General features: G+C 45.8%; 1 protein-coding gene across 10 annotated transcripts in view; it reads right to left on the bottom strand.

Annotated features, from left to right (window-relative positions):
* picalma (phosphatidylinositol binding clathrin assembly protein a) overlaps nucleotides 1-17,402 on the bottom strand; it is a 39,983-nt gene extending 22,581 nt beyond the window's left edge. For 9 of the 10 annotated variants that reach the window (XM_069165173.1, XM_069165163.1, XM_069165167.1 and 6 more), the window contains exons 1-7: nucleotides 17,323-17,402; nucleotides 16,935-17,177; nucleotides 4,193-4,335; nucleotides 3,406-3,481; nucleotides 3,209-3,311; nucleotides 2,137-2,230; nucleotides 1,948-2,059 (exon numbers count right to left, since the gene is read on the bottom strand). In XM_069165173.1, the coding sequence (XP_069021274.1) occupies nucleotides 1,948-2,059; nucleotides 2,137-2,230; nucleotides 3,209-3,311; nucleotides 3,406-3,481; nucleotides 4,193-4,335; nucleotides 16,935-17,064 (658 nt within the window). In that variant the 5' untranslated portion in view covers nucleotides 17,065-17,177; nucleotides 17,323-17,402. The remainder of the gene's footprint in view (nucleotides 1-1,947; nucleotides 2,060-2,136; nucleotides 2,231-3,208; nucleotides 3,312-3,405; nucleotides 3,482-4,192; nucleotides 4,336-16,934; nucleotides 17,178-17,322) is intronic. The other variant, XM_069165164.1, reaches the window with a different exon arrangement.
* Between the last annotated feature and the right edge of the window lie 656 nt (nucleotides 17,403-18,058).

Here is an 18,058-nt window from a genome sequence, read left to right as displayed (position 1 = left end):
TTTCTCATTAATGTACACTCAGCACCCCATCTTGACAGAAAAAAACAGAAATGTAGAAATTTGTGCAAATTTATTAAAAAAGAAAACCTGAAATATCACATGGTCATAAGTATTCAGACCCTTTGCTCAGTATTGAGTAGAAGCATCCTTTTGAGCTCGTACAGCCATGAGTCTTCTTGGGAATGATGCAACAAGCTTTTCACACCTGGATTTGGGGATCCTCTGCCATTCTTCCTTGCAGATCCTCTCCAGTTCCATCAGGTTGGATGGTGAACGTTGGTGGACAGCCATTTTCAGGTCTCTCCAGAGATGCTCAATTGGGTTTAGGTCAGGGCTCTGGCTGGGCCAGTCAAGAATGATCACAGAGTTGTTCCGAAGCCACTCCTTTGTTATTTTAGCTGTGTGCTTAGGGTCATTGTCTTGTTGGAAGGTGAACCTTCGGCCCAGTCTGAGGTCCAGAGCACTCTGGAAGAGGTTTTCTTCCAGGATATCTCTGTACTTGGCCGCATTCATCTTTCCTTCAATTGCAACCGGTCGTCCTGTCCCTGCAGCTGAAAAACACCCCCATAGCATGATGCTGCCACCACCATGTTTCACTGTTGGGATTGTATTGGGCAGGTGATGAGCAGTGCCTGGTTTTCTCCACACATACCGCTTAGAATTAACGCCAACAAGTTCAATCTTGGTCTCATCAGACCAGAGAATCTTATTTCTCATAGTCTGGGAGTCCTTCATGTGTTTTTTGGCAAACTCTATGCGGGCTTTCATATGTCTTGCACTGAGGAGAGGCTTCCGTCGGGCCACTCTGCCATAAAGCCCCGACTGGTGGAGGGCTGCAGTGATAGTTGACTTTGTGGAACTTCCTCCATCTCCCTACTGCATCTCTGGAGCTCAGCCACAGTGATCTTTGGGTTCTTCTTTACCTCTCTCACCAAGGCTCTTCTCCCACGATTGCTCAGTTTGGCTGGACGGCCAGGTCTAGGAAGAGTTCTGGTCGTCCCAAACTTCTTCCATTTAAGGATTATGGAGGCCACTGTGCTCTTAGGAACCTTGAGTGCTGCAGACATTGTTTTGTAACCTTGGCCAGATCTGTGCCTTGCCACAATTCTGTCTCTGAGCTCCTTGGACAGTTCCTTCGACCTCATGATTCTCATTTGCTCTGACATGCACTGTGAGCTGTAAGGTCTTATATAGACAGGTGTGTGCCTTTCCTAATCAAGTCCAATCAGTTTAATTAAACACAGCTGGACTCCAATGAAGGAGTAGAACCATCTCAAGGAGGATCAGAAGAAATGGACAGCATGTGAGTTAAATATGAGTGTCACAGCAAAGGGTCTGAATACTTATGACCATGTGATATTTCAGTTTTTCTTTTTTAATAAATTTACACAAATTTCTACATTTCTGTTTTTTTCTGTCAAGATGGGGTGCTGAGTGTACATTAACGAGAAATAAAATGAACTTTTTTGATTTTAGCAAATGGCTGCAATGAAACAAAGAGTGAAAAATTTAAAGGGGTCTGAATACTTTCCGTACCCACTGTACATGTGATGTACTGAAGTCCCATCACGTGACCATGAGCGTCGGGGACTTTTTGTACAGCTTCAACTCCAACGTGATTGCCGGTATTCCTGTTGGACGTCAGTTTCTCTGCATTCCTCCTGATTCAGCTTCACACAGACGAATGAGCTCACAGCTGAGCGCTACTATCTGTGCAGTCATCATCACAGTATGCAAACGAGGCCTACGCAAAATAATTTCTACCAGCGAGAAGGTGAAAACAAGGTGGGGAGCCTCGCCCTATAGAAGTGCTGCAATGCATGCTCATCACGCTAAGAGGAGGACGCCGAGCCGGCTGCATATTAATGTCAGAGAAGTCCTGAGGTCAGCAGGGAAACAGCTGCTGTATCAGGTAGATGATGGTGTTCAGTGTTCGCTGGGACTCACCCAGCAGGTTGATGATGCCCTCGTTGTAGGCTGCGAACAGTCGGATGGCGTCTTTGAACAGGAGCATGAAGGCCGCGTTGATCACGCCGTTGGTCAGTTCGTTGGCGTTGACCTGGACGAGAGGAGGAGGAGGTGTTTAAACTGTCAGCAGGCGGTTTTTAGACGACAGGAGATGCAGACGACACTCACGTTAAAGTCCAGTAACACGTCCATCTGGTTCTGGATGATGGGGATGGTTTTCAGCAGCTTCTCTGTGTTCATGGTTCTCATCACTCCATCAGACCTGCGGAAGGAAAACCGAGGAGCCTTGAACCGACTGTCATTATTTGAAGATTTAGATGTTGGCTGTCAATGACATGGTTGATTTTTATGATGCTCAAGTCATTGAATCAACACATAAACATGAGAACTCCTCCTCCTGCAGTGGAGAGCTTCACAATATCAAGTCTGACAACACCAAGTCCAAAAAAAGTGTAAAATGTTAATAAAAACAAAGAAGCAATGATCTGGAAATCACGTAATCCCATATTTAATTACAAATAGACCAAAGACAACATATTAAATGTTGTAACTGAGAAATTGTATTGTTTTATGAAAAATATCTGCTCATTTTGAATTTGATGGCAGCAACACGTCTCTAAAAAGGTGGACAGCGTCATGCACTGAGCTGCATTTGTTGTTCCTGCCAAACTGTTTTGAGACGTGTTGCTGCCTTCAAATTCAAAATGAGCATATATTTTTAATAAAACAATAACATTTCTCCGTTTCATCATTTGATGTTTTTTTTTGGTCTATTTTCAATTAAATACGAGTTTATATGTTGAACAAATCATTGCATTCTGTTCTTATTTGCAAACAGGGTTGTAGACCCACTGGATCAGGGAGAGTAACGCTAAACAACTAGGCCGTATCATCACACCTGCTTGTGTCCAGCTTCACAAGATTTGGTAAAAAGCTGCTTCATCCATCGACTTATCTGGAAGAACTTTTCCTTTGAAATGATGAAGTGAAAAACAGGAAGTCTTTTTTTCTCCTACTGGAGCTGCAGAAGTGAAATGTTGCATATATCTGAGGAGCTTATGCAACTTTGACCAAAACTGTCACAATGTATTTTGCAGGAAATAAAACGACTGCAGTGTTATTCTCAGTCCTGTGCGTCTCCTTCCTTCTTTCTTTAACGGTGTCAAACAACACCAAGTTTCTGGAACAAGAAATTCAAGCTCGGCTCGGGTGCAAGCTAAGAAGTGAACATGATCCTCACCCTCTTTTCACTTTAGTGAAGTCAAAGGCGACCTGCCTGTAGGACACGGCCTTCTCGTTCAGGTAGCGGCTGTACCTCCTGATGAACGTGGACATATCGTAGCCTGCATCACAAACAGAAAGGGGGGGGGGGGGGGTGTCACACTGGGTGGTCACTGGTGAACATGGCAGAGTACCTGCTTGGAGCTGGTGAAATACCTTGTAGGCCGCTTTTGTCCAGAAAGTTGCTGAGGTTGAAGAGTGTGTTCCTTGAAGCCAGATACTGGATAAATCTCTGCAGGAGAATCAACACATGAGGAAGTCTGCAGGCACTGTTTTCAACCAGCTCACTGTTGTGCAACAGCTCCACTTCGGTCATTTAGTCAAATGTCAAATGAAATACCCGTGATTTGTATGTATGTCAAGAAAAATGGGACTCAAAAGGTCCATCTTCAGTTCTGTAAAAACATAAAAACTGTCTGCAGCTGCAGCGCCGAGCCAGACTTCTGAATTAAAATTAAAAAAAAGAACAATGACAAATAATCCAAATGGATAAAGACAATAAACCAAGAAACAGAAATCCAATTGGTATATAAACTAGAACGCTACAATTTACTAGACAGAGAAATTCAATTAGCAAAAAATCTGACCCAAATAAAACATCCCATAAAAAGACAAATTAATATAGAAATATAGAATCAGTGATTATTATTATTGAAACTGGTCACCATAAAAGACAAAGTCTGGAAAGAAGAAACAGAATCTGTGTTCATTGTGAAACATGTTGAAACTGAAACTCATTTTCTGACAAGCTGCTCAAAATATAAACACATTTTAGAAGACTTGATCAATTTAAGCCACATAATCTGAGACTTGGCTGCATGCATGCATGCTGACAGTAGAACTGGCTTTATCATTTATATTCTACTATTTTTGTGAGAGTTTATGCTTTGGCAACATGTTTAATCTAAACATCATGCCAATAAGTGTCCCTCAGAGTGCTGACCTCGTTGCCGTAGACCATCAGTTGGTGGGTGGTGGTGAGCGACTTGAAGACCACCACCCAACTGGTGTTGGTGGTCCGCTCAAACAGCGTGTCCGCCAGCTGAGGGATATTCACATTCATCTCATTGGTGCACTGGATCAGGTCTGAGGGAGGAGGAGAGAGAGGAGGATGAGGAAGAGGAGGATGATGAAGAGGCTGAGGAGGATGAGGAGGGAGGATGGATGGGCTGATGTCACATGTCCTACGACTGAAGCGATCGATGCAGCTTAGAGGAAACACTGCTGCTGCTGAGGGAGTTTCACCATGTGGCTTCCTCATTTTCTCTTCTTCCTCTTTATAACACCTGGCTGACCACAAGCCAGGAAGCAGTGGTGAGTCAGAGCTCAGGTAAACGGACATGTTCATCATTACAACTCCTCATCAGCTGCTTCAGACTCACAACACTAAACACCTCAAATTCACCAGCTCAGAAACGTAAAGGAAATAAAGTCCACTTCAATCTCACAATGAAGACAAGGTGATTATAAAAGTGAACTTCTTTTGTTTCATGTATGTATGATTATGAATTATTAATGTTTCCTCTTTATTAACAAACTGTTTCTGAAAGAGTTCGTAGCTTCAGGTCTGTAAAATGGTTCTGATCCAGAAGTGTCTTCAGCTGCAATACCAGCGAGTGCCACTAGAGGTCGGCTCCAAAAAGCCTCCGGCTCCATAGACTCCCATTCAACTTCTCTCATCAAATCCAAAGTGAATAAAAATTTTCCAATCCTGATTATCTAATAACAAGAAAATATTTCTTGATGTTTTACAGACTAGCTGTCGACAACAGACCAGTTATTCAATATTCATCTCCATCAGATGCTGCGGCGCGTCTGGCAGATAAATATTTAACTGAATATTACATTATAAGAGAGATGAATGATCTTCTCTATGAATGTTGATTCCTGAAGAGACATCTTTCCATTTTCTGTCCCCACTGCATGTTTCTGATCGTGTTTTATCAGCTGTGGATTCAAATTAAATTTAGGTTCAGCTTTGGTACCAAAATGAAAATGCCATGCAGCCGCCTCGCTGCCCAGAGCCACATCAGAGCCACTTCTACCGACGTGAAATATGTTGTTAAAGTTAATAGTTAACATGAACCGCGGCGGTGCTGCTGCCCACGGAGGCCTGTTTACATGGGTGGTCTGTGAATCCTCCTCACTGTTTGCTCAAAGCTGCACACAAGGCTTGTTGCTTTTCACACACACAATGGGCCACCATGTGACAACAAAGGGCTTTTCAGATGACACTGGAGCGGCTGTGTGGAGTCCACACTCACCACCAACTTGCGCCGCTGCCGCTCCTGAACTCGGAGGACAAATCCCAACAACACAGCTCGATCTGCAGCTTACGACTCTGACAGACATTCGACTGAAGCCACTGAACTCATCACACACATAAACTGATGAGAGAAAATGAGAAAACTATGACATGGAATCTATCTGACATGAATGTCCTGAACCTGCATGCATGTGCGCTCCTGCTGCAGGTGTGTCTCACACATTTCAACCCAGAGACGGTGCTGCATGTCAGCATTCACAACACAGTGAAGCCCTTTATGAAGCCTGACGGGACGAGACATCCTGAAATCATCAGTACACGGAGAGATAAACCTTTTTATAAGGAGGGACACATGCTACTGTCCAACCAAGCAAGCTATCATGTTTTAATGGCAACAACCATTTCCTGTGTGTTTGAGTCCAAAGGTTTAAGATAGCAAACATCATCCCACAGACTGGATAGTAAAGTGTTCGTAGCTTCAGGTCTGTAAAATGGTTCTGATCCAGAAGTGTCTTCAGCTGCAATACCAGCGAGTGCCACTAGAGGTCGGCTCCAAAAAGCCTCCGGCTCCATAGACTCCCATTCAACTTCTCTCATCAAATCCAAAGTGAATAAAAAAATCTCCACAGGTTTTCTGTATATCATTCAATGTCAAAATGTGAACTGGAGGCTTCATAACGTTCACAAACCAACGATGACATCACCAATGGAAGATGGTTGTATCATGCACTGTGTATGTCTGTAAAAGGCTCAGATGACAACATGCTACAGTAGTCAAGATAGACATGATTTGAATATTTAACAGAAATAAATGCATTATTATTGTTATTATTAGCTAAGCTTGCTGTGCTACAAAGGAAACATGAAGTATTGAGCATAACCAGTGACAACAGTGCTGCTTTCACATCAAATGTGAAACTGAGAACAGTGAACTGGTGGTGACTCCACTTTATCAGAAACCCACAGGTTGTTCTGCAGAAGGAGGAAGACTTCAGTCACTGTGGTTAGCAACCTGCAGCCACCTCTTCCTCCCGCTGCCGTGGGCCTCGCCATCGTCTCTGCTGCCGAGTGTCACCGACTCGGTCGATCTGCCTCCTGTTATTCTGAGAATATGTCTGAGTTACACTTCGTCAAACGACCCTTGTGTGAAATTTATTCGAAACCCACTGACTTCCCTAAAATGCACCGTCAAAGAAAGAGAACTGAAATTGTTTAAAAGCAGATTTCGTTTGAAGGCAGCGTTTCTAAAAATAATCTTCACAACATCATCAAAGCTCAGATGTCCTGTACACACACACACACACACACACACACACACACACACACACACACACACACACACACACAAACTTACTGAATGATCAGAGACAATAATGTGTTCCACCTGGTGAGCAGAAAGGACGGCAGCACCTCCTGCTACTGAACAATAAAGGAAAGTTCAGAATCTGTGATGCTGGGCTGCAAAAATAAAACTGACTCGGCTAGAGATGGATTGATGACTTTTAGGGGCAACGTCTACAAAGAATGAAGAACGGGTGAGAAAACGTGGAACTCATTCAACAGGAAGTCAAAGCAGAGCAAAGAGTTGAAGAAGAAAAGTTGGAACAAACGGGTTCCTTTGATTTTGGAAACATTTGTATCCATTGAGGATCTCATGATGCAGCATGACAGGACGGAGGCAAATTCACCTGGATGGAGGGCCGAGGGCCAAAAATACATCATGTTGTTTCAAATTACATTTCATTAAAATGTAATATATTTGACAGGAATTTAACATTCTACAACTAAAATGAAATTTCAGAAAAATTTTAAACATCTGCATCAGTCATTTTAGTCTTTTGCAGAAATTTTTGTCAAAAACTATTGTGTCATCTTGACGTAGGCTCAGTGACGTAGGACCCATGAGCCTCAGCAGGACAGACATCACCATCATTCTTCATAGATAAGACGGAGGCCAATGAAACTTAATAGGGACATTTACGCATGTACTTATTAGCTGCACAACATTTACAGCTAGTAGTTATTCTGGTAGGATTTTACAGCACTGAAGAACAAGAACGATAAGCACAACCTTGTCAGATGCAGTGGTGGGCCCTAACAAAGAAGTTGCCGGCCAAACTTGGCCCTCGGGCCCCAAATTGGACAGTTCTGCTTCAATGAGATGGAGCTGACTGAGAACATGAGGGAGGAAGTGATGAGGAAACTCTCTTTTACAAAGAGGAAGTAGGGGAGAGGTGGTCCGGTGCAACAGAAACCACAGCGTTAACGAACACTCATTTGGGTACTGTGTTCACAGGGTGGAGCAGAGATTTGTCTACTAAGCCAACATAAATACAAAAATAACCCTAACCCACAATATTTCAGCCTTGATATTCTTATTATTCATTTTGAGAAAATGTACATTAGTTTTATACGAGGAGTCACATCACATTCCTTCAATACTACAACATCCATCTTAAGAACTCTAGTTTGTAAATAACAAAGAGAACAGGTGCAGATATCAGTCCTGTCAATCAGCCAAGAGAGAGGGAAAACACTGGCCAATCAGATGTCAGTAAAAAATGCACCATCATCAACCACCAACCATCAGTGATGTCATCAACCATCAGTGATGTCATCATCCATCAGTGATGTCATCGTTGGTTTGTGAACGTTATGAATCCTCCAGTTCAGATTCTGTCCGTCACCATCTTGTTAGTTCAGAGCGGTTTGGAGCAGGAAGTGACCATATTTGGACGAGCTGGGGGAGGAGCCAGCGGTGGATCTGACCGATCTCATCGGAAACCTGACGATACTACGTCCCGCCCACCGATAGCTGTAACCTGACTGCACCACAGGCCTGTCAATCAAACAGACACGCCCCCAAAAACAGGTCTTCTTGAATCTTCTTTTCTAATGAATGAGGGATTATTTTCAGATGGACCTCCAGAAAACTAATAAGAAGGAGTGACTTTAGCTAACAACACCGAGATAACTGATGGACACATTTTATTCACTTTGGATTTGATGAGAGAAGTTGAATGGGAGTCTATGGAGCCGGAGGCTTTTTGGAGCCGACCTCTAGTGGCACTCGCTGGTATTGCAGCTGAAGATACTTCTGGATCAGAACCATTTTACAGACCTGAAGCTACGAACTCTTTTAGAAACAGTCTGTGACCATCATGCTCCCCTAATTGGTAACTTCCAATAAAAGGATTAATTGATTAATTGACCAGTTGAATGAGTTGTGCTGCTACATGAAAAGTTCAATGAATCTGAGAACATCACATACAAATGGTTGAAACCGACAGCCGACAGATAGAAGCAGCAGAGCTCAAACTAAACTGGGACTTTTAATTAGTGATGTGTGTCACACTGCTGCTGTATGACACGTCAGCTCTTTAATTTCAGCCTTCCCTTCAGCAGCTTCTCCAGATGTGTGTCCGTCCCTTCATAACTCAGCAGCTCCAGATAACGTTATGATAACATGTCTTGGCTGATGAAGGCATTCCACTCGCTGCAAACACGCATGCTTGTAATCAGCAGCGTAATTGCCGGGAAACACATCAGAAGAATCTGAAGCCAATCTCCCGTCCGATCAGCTCAGACCCCCGGTGCTCCGGGAAGGTCGGCTCACGCAAGAACTTCCTGTTGGCGGTTTACCCTCGACGATCTGAACCAGAGGAACACTTCCTGCTTCAGGAAACCTCCATCCCTGATGACCCGAGACTCTGAACATGATGTGGGAACGACACGGAGGCCCAAAACTACACCCACCGCCGTGAGGCGTACGACGGGGTGGAGGGTCTACGACGGGGTGGAGGGTGGGGGTCTACGACGGGGTGGAGGGTCTACGATGGGGTGGAGGGTGGGGGTCAGAGCTACAGATGTGCTACAGTGTGCCTGCCGTACTGCCTCAGACCGACCGAGTCCAATTCATGCATACGACTGAGTTTCTCCCTCTGGGCTCCATGCAGAACCATGTCTGAGTGTACTGGACTCTACCAGAGGAGTGGAGTCCACCAGTACCCTCACAGAACCAGAGGAAACCAACACCACAGAACCGGAGGAAACCAACACCACAGAACCGGGGGAAACCAACACCACACAACCGGAGGAAACCAACACCACACAACCGGGGAAACCAACACCACAGAACCAGAGGAAACCAACACCACAGAACCGGGGGAAACCAACACCACACAACCGGAGGAAACCAACACCACAGAACCGGGGGAAACCAACACCACAGAACCGGAGGAAACCAACACCACAGAACCGGGGGAAACCAACACCACACAACCGGAGGAAACCAACACCACAGAACCGGGGGAACCAACACCACACAACCGGGGAAACCAACACCACAGAACCAGAGGAAACCAACACCACAGAACCGGGGGAACCAACACCACAGAACCGGAGGAAACCAACACCACACAACCGGAGGAAACCAACACCACACAACCGGGGAAACCAACACCACAGAACCAGAGGAAACCAACACCACAGAACCGGGGGAAACCAACACCACACAACCGGAGGAAACCAACACCACAGAACCGGGGGAAACCAACACCACAGAACCGGAGGAAACCAACACCACAGAACCGGGGGAAACCAACACCACAGAACCGGAGGAAACCAACACCACAGAACCGGAGGAAACCAACACCACAGAACCGGAGGAAACCAACACCACACAACCGGGGGAAACCAACACCACAGAACCGGAGGAAACCAACACCACAGAACCGGAGGAAACCAACACCACAGAACCGGAGGAAACCAACACCACAGAACCGGGGGAAACCAACACCACACAACCGGAGGAAACCAACACCACAGAACCGGGGGAACCAACACCACAGAACCGGAGGAAACCAACACCACAGAACCGGGGGAAACCAACACCACACAACCGGAGGAAACCAACACCACAGAACCGGGGGAACCAACACCACAGAACCGGAGGAAACCAACACCACAGAACCGGAGGAAACCAACACCACACAACCGGAGGAAACCAACACCACAGAACCGGAGGAAACCAACACCACACAACCGGAGGAAACCAACACCACAGAACCGGGGGAACCAACACCACAGAACCGGAGGAAACCAACACCACAGAACCGGGGGAACCAACACCACAGAACCGGAGGAAACCAACACCACAGAACCGGGGGAAACCAACACCACACAACCGGAGGAAACCAACACCACAGAACCGGAGGAAACCAACACCACAGAACCGGGGGAAACCAACACCACAGAACCGGAGGAAACCAACACCACACAACCGGAGGAAACCAACACCACAGAACCGGAGGAAACCAACACCACACAACCGGAGGAAACCAACACCACAGAACCGGGGGAACCAACACCACAGAACCGGAGGAAACCAACACCACAGAACCGGGGGAACCAACACCACAGAACCGGAGGAAACCAACACCACAGAACCGGGGGAAACCAACACCACACAACCGGAGGAAACCAACACCACAGAACCGGAGGAAACCAACACCACAGAACCGGGGGAAACCAACACCACAGAACCGGGGGAAACCAACACCACAGAACCGGAGGAAACCAACACCACAGAACCGGAGGAAACCAACACCACACAACCGGAGGAAACCAACACCACAGAACCGGGGGAAACCAACACCACAGAACCGGAGGAAACCAACACCACAGAACCGGGGAAAACCAACACCACAGAACCGCAGGAAACCAACACCACAGAACCGGGGGAAACCAACACCACAGAACCGGAGGAAACCAACACCACAGAACCGGAGGAAACCAACACCACAGAACCACAACAAATCAAGACTCTGACGGAGGAGACAGCAGCTTCATTTTAACATCATAATGATGATGAATAATAATATATGTAATATTGTGAACTTACAGCTGTTCTAACCTTTCATTCATGACATCCACCTCACTGACGATTGAACATTTCACTGAGTAAATATCTTGTGAAAGAAACAAGAGTCTTCAGTACATTATTGTCACAATAACAATATTGAAGTCTTTGTTCAAACATATTGAACTTTGCAAAATGCTGTTTCATGTGACTGAATATTTTCACAATATTTATCTGTGCAGCTGATAAGATGGGTGACAGATGGACAGAGAGACAGACAGACAGTCAGACAGAGAAACAGACAGACAGACAAACAGTCAGACAGACAGATGGACAGAGAGACAGACAGTCAGACAGACCGTCAGACAGACAGACAGAGACAGATGGACAGACAGACAGTCAGGCAGACAGAGAGACAGACAGACAAACAGTCAGACAGACAGATGGACAGAGAGACAGACAGTCAGACAGACCGTCAGACAGAGAGACAGACGGACAGAGACAGTCAGGCAGACAGATGGACAGAGAGACAGACAGACCGTCAGACAGTCAGACAGAGAAACAGACAGACAGACAAACAGTCAGACAGACAGATGGACAGAGAGACAGACAGTCAGACAGACCGTCAGACAGACAGAGAGACAGACGGACAGAGACAGTCAGGCAGACAGAGACAGATGGACAGACAGACAGTCAGGCAGACAGAGAGACAGATGGACAGAGACAGTCAGACAGAGAGACAGACAGTCAGACAAACAGAGACAGACAGATCTATGAACTATGGTTACTGTTCATACTGTCTGACAGCTGAAACATGGAGCAAGCCACCCATCCATCTTTTTTTTTTCTTTTTTTTTTTGATTTTATACACTTTATTAATCCCCGAGGGGAAATGTCTTCACTACAGCAGGGGGGCTCGCAGGGGGGAGCTGCTGCAACAGGATGCCACTAGTGCGGCGCCAGGTAACCTGACCTGAGGTGCATGTTTTTGGATGATGGGAGGAAGCCGGAGAACCCGGAGAGAACCCACGCAAGCACAGGGAGAACATGCAAACTCCGCACAGAAAGGCCCAGGACCGGATTCGAACCAGCAACCTTTTTTGCTGTGAGGTGACAGTGCTAACCACTGCACCACCGTGCCGCCCATCCACCCATCCATCCACCCATCAATCATCCACCGATCCATCATCCATCCATCCATCATTCATCATCCATCATCCATCCCATGGGGAGAAGCAGTGTGTTTATCATGTATGACATCTGACTAAATCATAGCACCATGGATCAATAATTAGAAGGAAGCATCACCCAGCTGATGATGGTGAGATTAAAATCAGAGCATCGTCTGAACTGTCCCCTCAACAAAACTCTGACACTGAGCTCCATTTTTATGCTCTTGAAATAATTATTAAAATATTGTTCAGTATTTGTTTTAGGGCCCTACAAAGGTGCAACGTTTGCACAGCGTTGTGGTGTTATGACGGCGCTGACCCAGTCAGCTGACTGCAGCGTATGAAGGGACAGTTGTGCTGGTTTCATTTTGTCATGAATACTGATTTCAGCAACACTTTTTGATATCGTATTCGGGGGCAAACTCTGGATTCGTGAGGAGGATGAGCTTGTCTGGTGAGGTCGGAGGTCACAGACCGAACAGCAGACAGGAAGAATAAAGAAAAATAACTGCTCACACGGTTCTGTGGATGTGGACAATTTTACCAATGTCATTTTTAAAAACTAAAAAACTAAGTTTTATTTTCCTCCATTGTTTATGGAAAGTTTCAGAGACAGATATCTCTAATTAATGAATAGTAGAAGAAGAAGAATTGCTTGTTCAGAAAACACTAATTTCTTTACACGGACCCAGTTTGAAGTATCTGCTGTAAATTGCAGGCCGAGTATGATTAACTGTGTTTTTATTGTTGAACTGACGGTTTCCTGTTTACTAATAAGTTCCAGAGCAGCAGAGAGCGTCAGACCCGTCTATAGGTCCGGGGAGAACTTTATCATGAGTTAAGGAGTGGATGTGAGTACCAAAGGTCTACAGCCAGCGCTGACTTCATGTGTTATTGACTCATGATGGACCTTTGAGCAGTTTAACAGCTGCCTGTAATGAACTTTGCATAATGACATCTTGTCTGCGGCTGCTATTCAACAGTGAAGGAAACACATGACGGTACCGAACCCAAGAAATGTGCAGTTCATCCACACGGCCGCGATGCAAACTTTCCCACAAGTCATCTCACACTCACTTTAAACAAACATGCAGGTAAATAAGCTGAAGCTCACCTGTACTGGTCCCTGCTGACTGCAGCGTCCCGTGAAGTTTATCGAGCATGCTGGTGTCGAAGAATGTGAACCGAGGTTCAGAGCAAACAGAGCAGCGTAATCTCACCTGCAAACCCAGCGAGACGCATCGCAGCGATGTCTGGCTGGGCAGGAACCCCCAAACACAACAGCCCTCTAAACACCTCACAGCTCAGAGGGAACACACCCACAGAGCCACCACAGGACCCGCTGTCTGGACCCAGGAAGGTCACCGGGTCACGGCGTCATAGCTGCATGCTCCATCAGCTGGATGACACATGTTCTGACATCAGACGGCCCAACCGGACCTATTTACCAACGCTGGGAGAATCCAGAACCTCAGATCTTACAGCACTGAAGAAAACTACCTGGTGAACAGAGATGCTTCTGAAAGAGGAGTTACAATCAGCTGCAGGACTTTCAATCTTTAAAGTTTCTGAATTTGAGACCAAAATATCCAGAAGGTGAAAATGCAATAAATGTGGACTACTTTCACTGTTTCTACTCTTCACAAGCGATCTGCAAAATCATCTGTTCAGCTATTTAAAAGTACTTGGATATGTTGACATTGGGTTGACTGCTGCAGACAATCATCAACTTGACTGTGACATGAACTGTTCATGTTGTCTCAGAAATAAGAGTTATGTTTAAAATCCAATGAATCGTTACTTAAACTAACATTTCATGGTGCAACTCTAATGTTTAAAAAGGCTTCTTACGAAACAGTAATTTATGATTCTTCCTGTGTGTCAGAGTAAAATATGAAGAGCACCTGAAGTCATAACGAAGGTCATAGATAACTCAAACACTATCATTAAATATATCAATATACATTCTTATATCAACCATCCATACCAACCATCAATGATGTCATCAACCATCAGTGACGTCATCAATCATGAACCATCAGTGATGTCATCAACCATCAGTGACGTCATCAATCATGAACCATCAGTGATGTCATCAACCATCAGTGACGTCATCAATCATGAACCATCAGTGATGTCATCAACCATCAGTGACATCATCAACCATGAACCATCAGTGACGTCATCAATCGTGAACCATGAACCATCAATGATGTCATCAACCATGAACCATCAGTGACGTCATCAACCATGAAACATGAACCATCAGTGATGTCATCAACCATCAGTGATGTCATCGTTGGTTTGTGAACGTTATGAATCCTCCAGTTCAGATTCTGTCCATCACCATCTTGCTAATTCGGAGCGGTTTGGAGCAGGAAGTGACCATATTTGGATGAGTTGGGGGAGGAGCCAGCGGTGGATCTAATTGATCGGAAACCTGGCGATACTACGTCCCGCCCACCGATAGCTGTAACCTGACTGCACCACAGGCCTGTCAATCAAACAGACACGCCCCCAAAAACAGGTCTTCTTGAATCTTCTTTTCTAATGAATGAGGGATTATTTTCAGATGGACCTCCAGAAAACTAATAAGAAGGAGTGACTTTAGCTAACAACACCGAGATAACTGATGGACACATTTTATTCACTTTGGATTTGATGAGAGAAGTTGAATGGGAGTCTATGGAGCCGGAGGCTTTTTGGAGCCGACCTCTAGTGGCACTCGCTGGTATTGCAGCTGAAGACACTTCTGGATCAGAATCATTTTACAGACCTGAAGCTACGAACTCTTTTATATCCAGTCTGTGTTTTTTATCCAGTCTGTAGTTTTATATCCAGTCTGTAGTTTTATATCCAGTCTGTGTTTTAGATCCAGTCTGTAGTTTTAGATCTAGTCTGTAGTTTTATATCCAGTCTGTAGTTTTATATCCAGTCTGTAGTTTTATATTCAGTCTGTAGTTGACATCATTACATTATGACATATGCCACTGATTAATACTGTAACAACATGTGCTGCTTATGACTACCTTTTCATGCCATGGGCGTGGTGTCCCACTCTTTGTTTAATATGACTGTTGTTGTGGTACGTCAGTCATTGGTATATTAAGACAGACAACAAAGTCTGTCCAACAGCTGAACACTGAAGTATTCTCATTCTGAACATATGAATTTGCCTGTGTTAAAAGTCCATCGAGCCAACGGCAGCTTCCTGAAACAAGAACAGACCCAACAGGCACCAGAAGTGATCCTGCAGGAGTGCAGGAGGTGTGATCATCACAGAGCACACTGGGAAAACACAACTCCCATACACACCACACATTTCTAGCACCAATACGTCATTATTAAAACAAGTTAAAACCATCATATTTAATTTGAAAACTCTCCAACATGCTGGGAGTTGATAGGAGTAGATATTTGAGACTGATGCATGAAAGAGTAGTTAATGGTGCCTCTAAAAGCTGAAGGAATAGCTGTGATTGACAACCCTAACCCAGGTTGGTGACATCATGCTACAGGCGGTATAAATCAGGTAACTCGTATTGAGGTCAGTCACCCTGGAAACCAGCTGTTTCCTGCTCCGATTGAACTACTCATGTATGTGTAATGTCCACATAAAGAGCGGAGAGGTGGTTAATCATTGAGAAGAGCCTCCACGTTACCACCAGTGAGCACGAACACACCTGGGAACACCTGGAACACCAGGGAACACCTGGAACACCTGGAACACCAGGGAACACCTAGAACACTTGGAACACCTGGGAACACCTGGAACACTTGGAACACCAGGGAACACCTGGAACACCAGGGAACACCTGGGACACTTGGAACACCAGGGAACCCCTGGAACACTTGGAACACCAGGGAACACCTGGAACACCAGGGAACACCTGGGAACACCTGGAACACCAGGGAACACCTGGGACACTTGGAACACCAGGGAACCCCTGGGAACACCTGGAACACCAGGGAACACTTGGAACACCAGGGAACCCCTGGGAACCCCTGGGAACCCCTGGAACACCTGGGAACACCTGGGAACACCTGGGAACACCAGGGAACCCCTGGGAACCCCTGGGAACCCCTGGGAACACCTGGAACACCTGGAACCCCTGGGAACACCTGGAACACCTGGGAACACCTGGAACACCTGGGAAACCCCTGGAACACCTGAGCCCAGCGAACCGCCTGTCTGAGCCCAAACGGAGGCTTTGAGCTGCAGGAGCTGGTGAGTGAGTGTTTCAGAAGCAGATGGACTCCAGTTAACGTGACATCCAGAATGAGAGCAGGCCTCAGAGCCGCCCAGCCAGCGGACCCACCGGCAGCCGGAACCACGGCAGACAGGAGACACTCAGCTGGCCCACAGACGGGGCAACGCGGTACTTACAGTCCAAGTGCTTCTTCTTGGGCCCCATTATTTCATGCGTGGTCGCCTTGCACACCGTCTTGGAGATCGCCGAGCCGGTGACACTGTGCTGCGCGGCGGTGATCCGGTCCGTAATGCTCTGTCCAGACATCCTGAATCCGACCGAACCGACGGGGGCAGAAAACGGTTCCCAAAAAATCCAGCGGACTTAAGCCTGGGTTCGTGGACGGTGTCGGTCCTGAAAAGGCTCTGTGCCACCTAACACTGGAGACAAGAGACAGAGGGGACAAGAGACAGAGGGGACAAGGGACGACGGCGGACTCGTGAGGCTGGAGCGAGCTAACAGGAAATAAAACCACACCTTCAGGATCAAATGGGACGTCCCGTTCAATGAGAGCACCGGACTCACCGGACTAACCCAGTCTTTGGATCGACCCTCACGACCACGGTGTCTCCTGTCCGGTACGAGGCTCTCAGACGCCGCGAGACGGACGGAGTAAAAATAGACGTGACTTCCGGCGTCATTTTTCACAATAAAGTTCAAACTAGGATCGTTTCGAACAAAAGATGAAATACTAATGATTTCTCTCCTTTTCAGCGTCATTTCCATTAACTAAAGTTTTTTTTATTGATTTAAGAAAAAGCGATCAAACCAACAACAACTAATATATTTGTATATATAATATATAATTGGTCTAAAATATTTAGGCTGCCACAGATTCAGCGCACAGTAATTCTTCAAAAACAAATGAAGGTATAGATTTGAAGTTTAAAGATTAAATTGCTGTTGAAATAAGATACCAAGGATATGTCTGCAACGTGTATGAAACGCTTTACATTTACAACAAAGGGTTTTACTTTAGATACCGGCGAGGAGCTCTGACGGGACACAGGAAGTCGTGACGTTTGCCAGACCAATGGTATCCCTTCAATCAGTCAGGTGGTATTCGGACGACCAATCACTTGCGTTGTGGTGTCCACTTGTCGCTCAATGCTGAACGAAGCAGGCTGCCGGAGCGGGATGACGTCACCTGAAACCTGCCCTGTCCCGGTCAGACCTGCTCCTTCAAACCAGGGTTTTCATTCATATTTGTACCACAGTGTTAAAGTGCAGAGTTTCTGTGATAGATTTATGCTGATGCAGT

Source organism: Embiotoca jacksoni, unplaced genomic scaffold (genome assembly GCF_022577435.1).
Source record: "Embiotoca jacksoni isolate LCO1_2020_lvr unplaced genomic scaffold, fEmbJac1.0.p SCAF_33, whole genome shotgun sequence".
NCBI lineage: Eukaryota > Metazoa > Chordata > Actinopteri > Embiotocidae > Embiotoca > Embiotoca jacksoni.
This window is presented reverse-complemented; position numbering and strand designations above follow the sequence as displayed.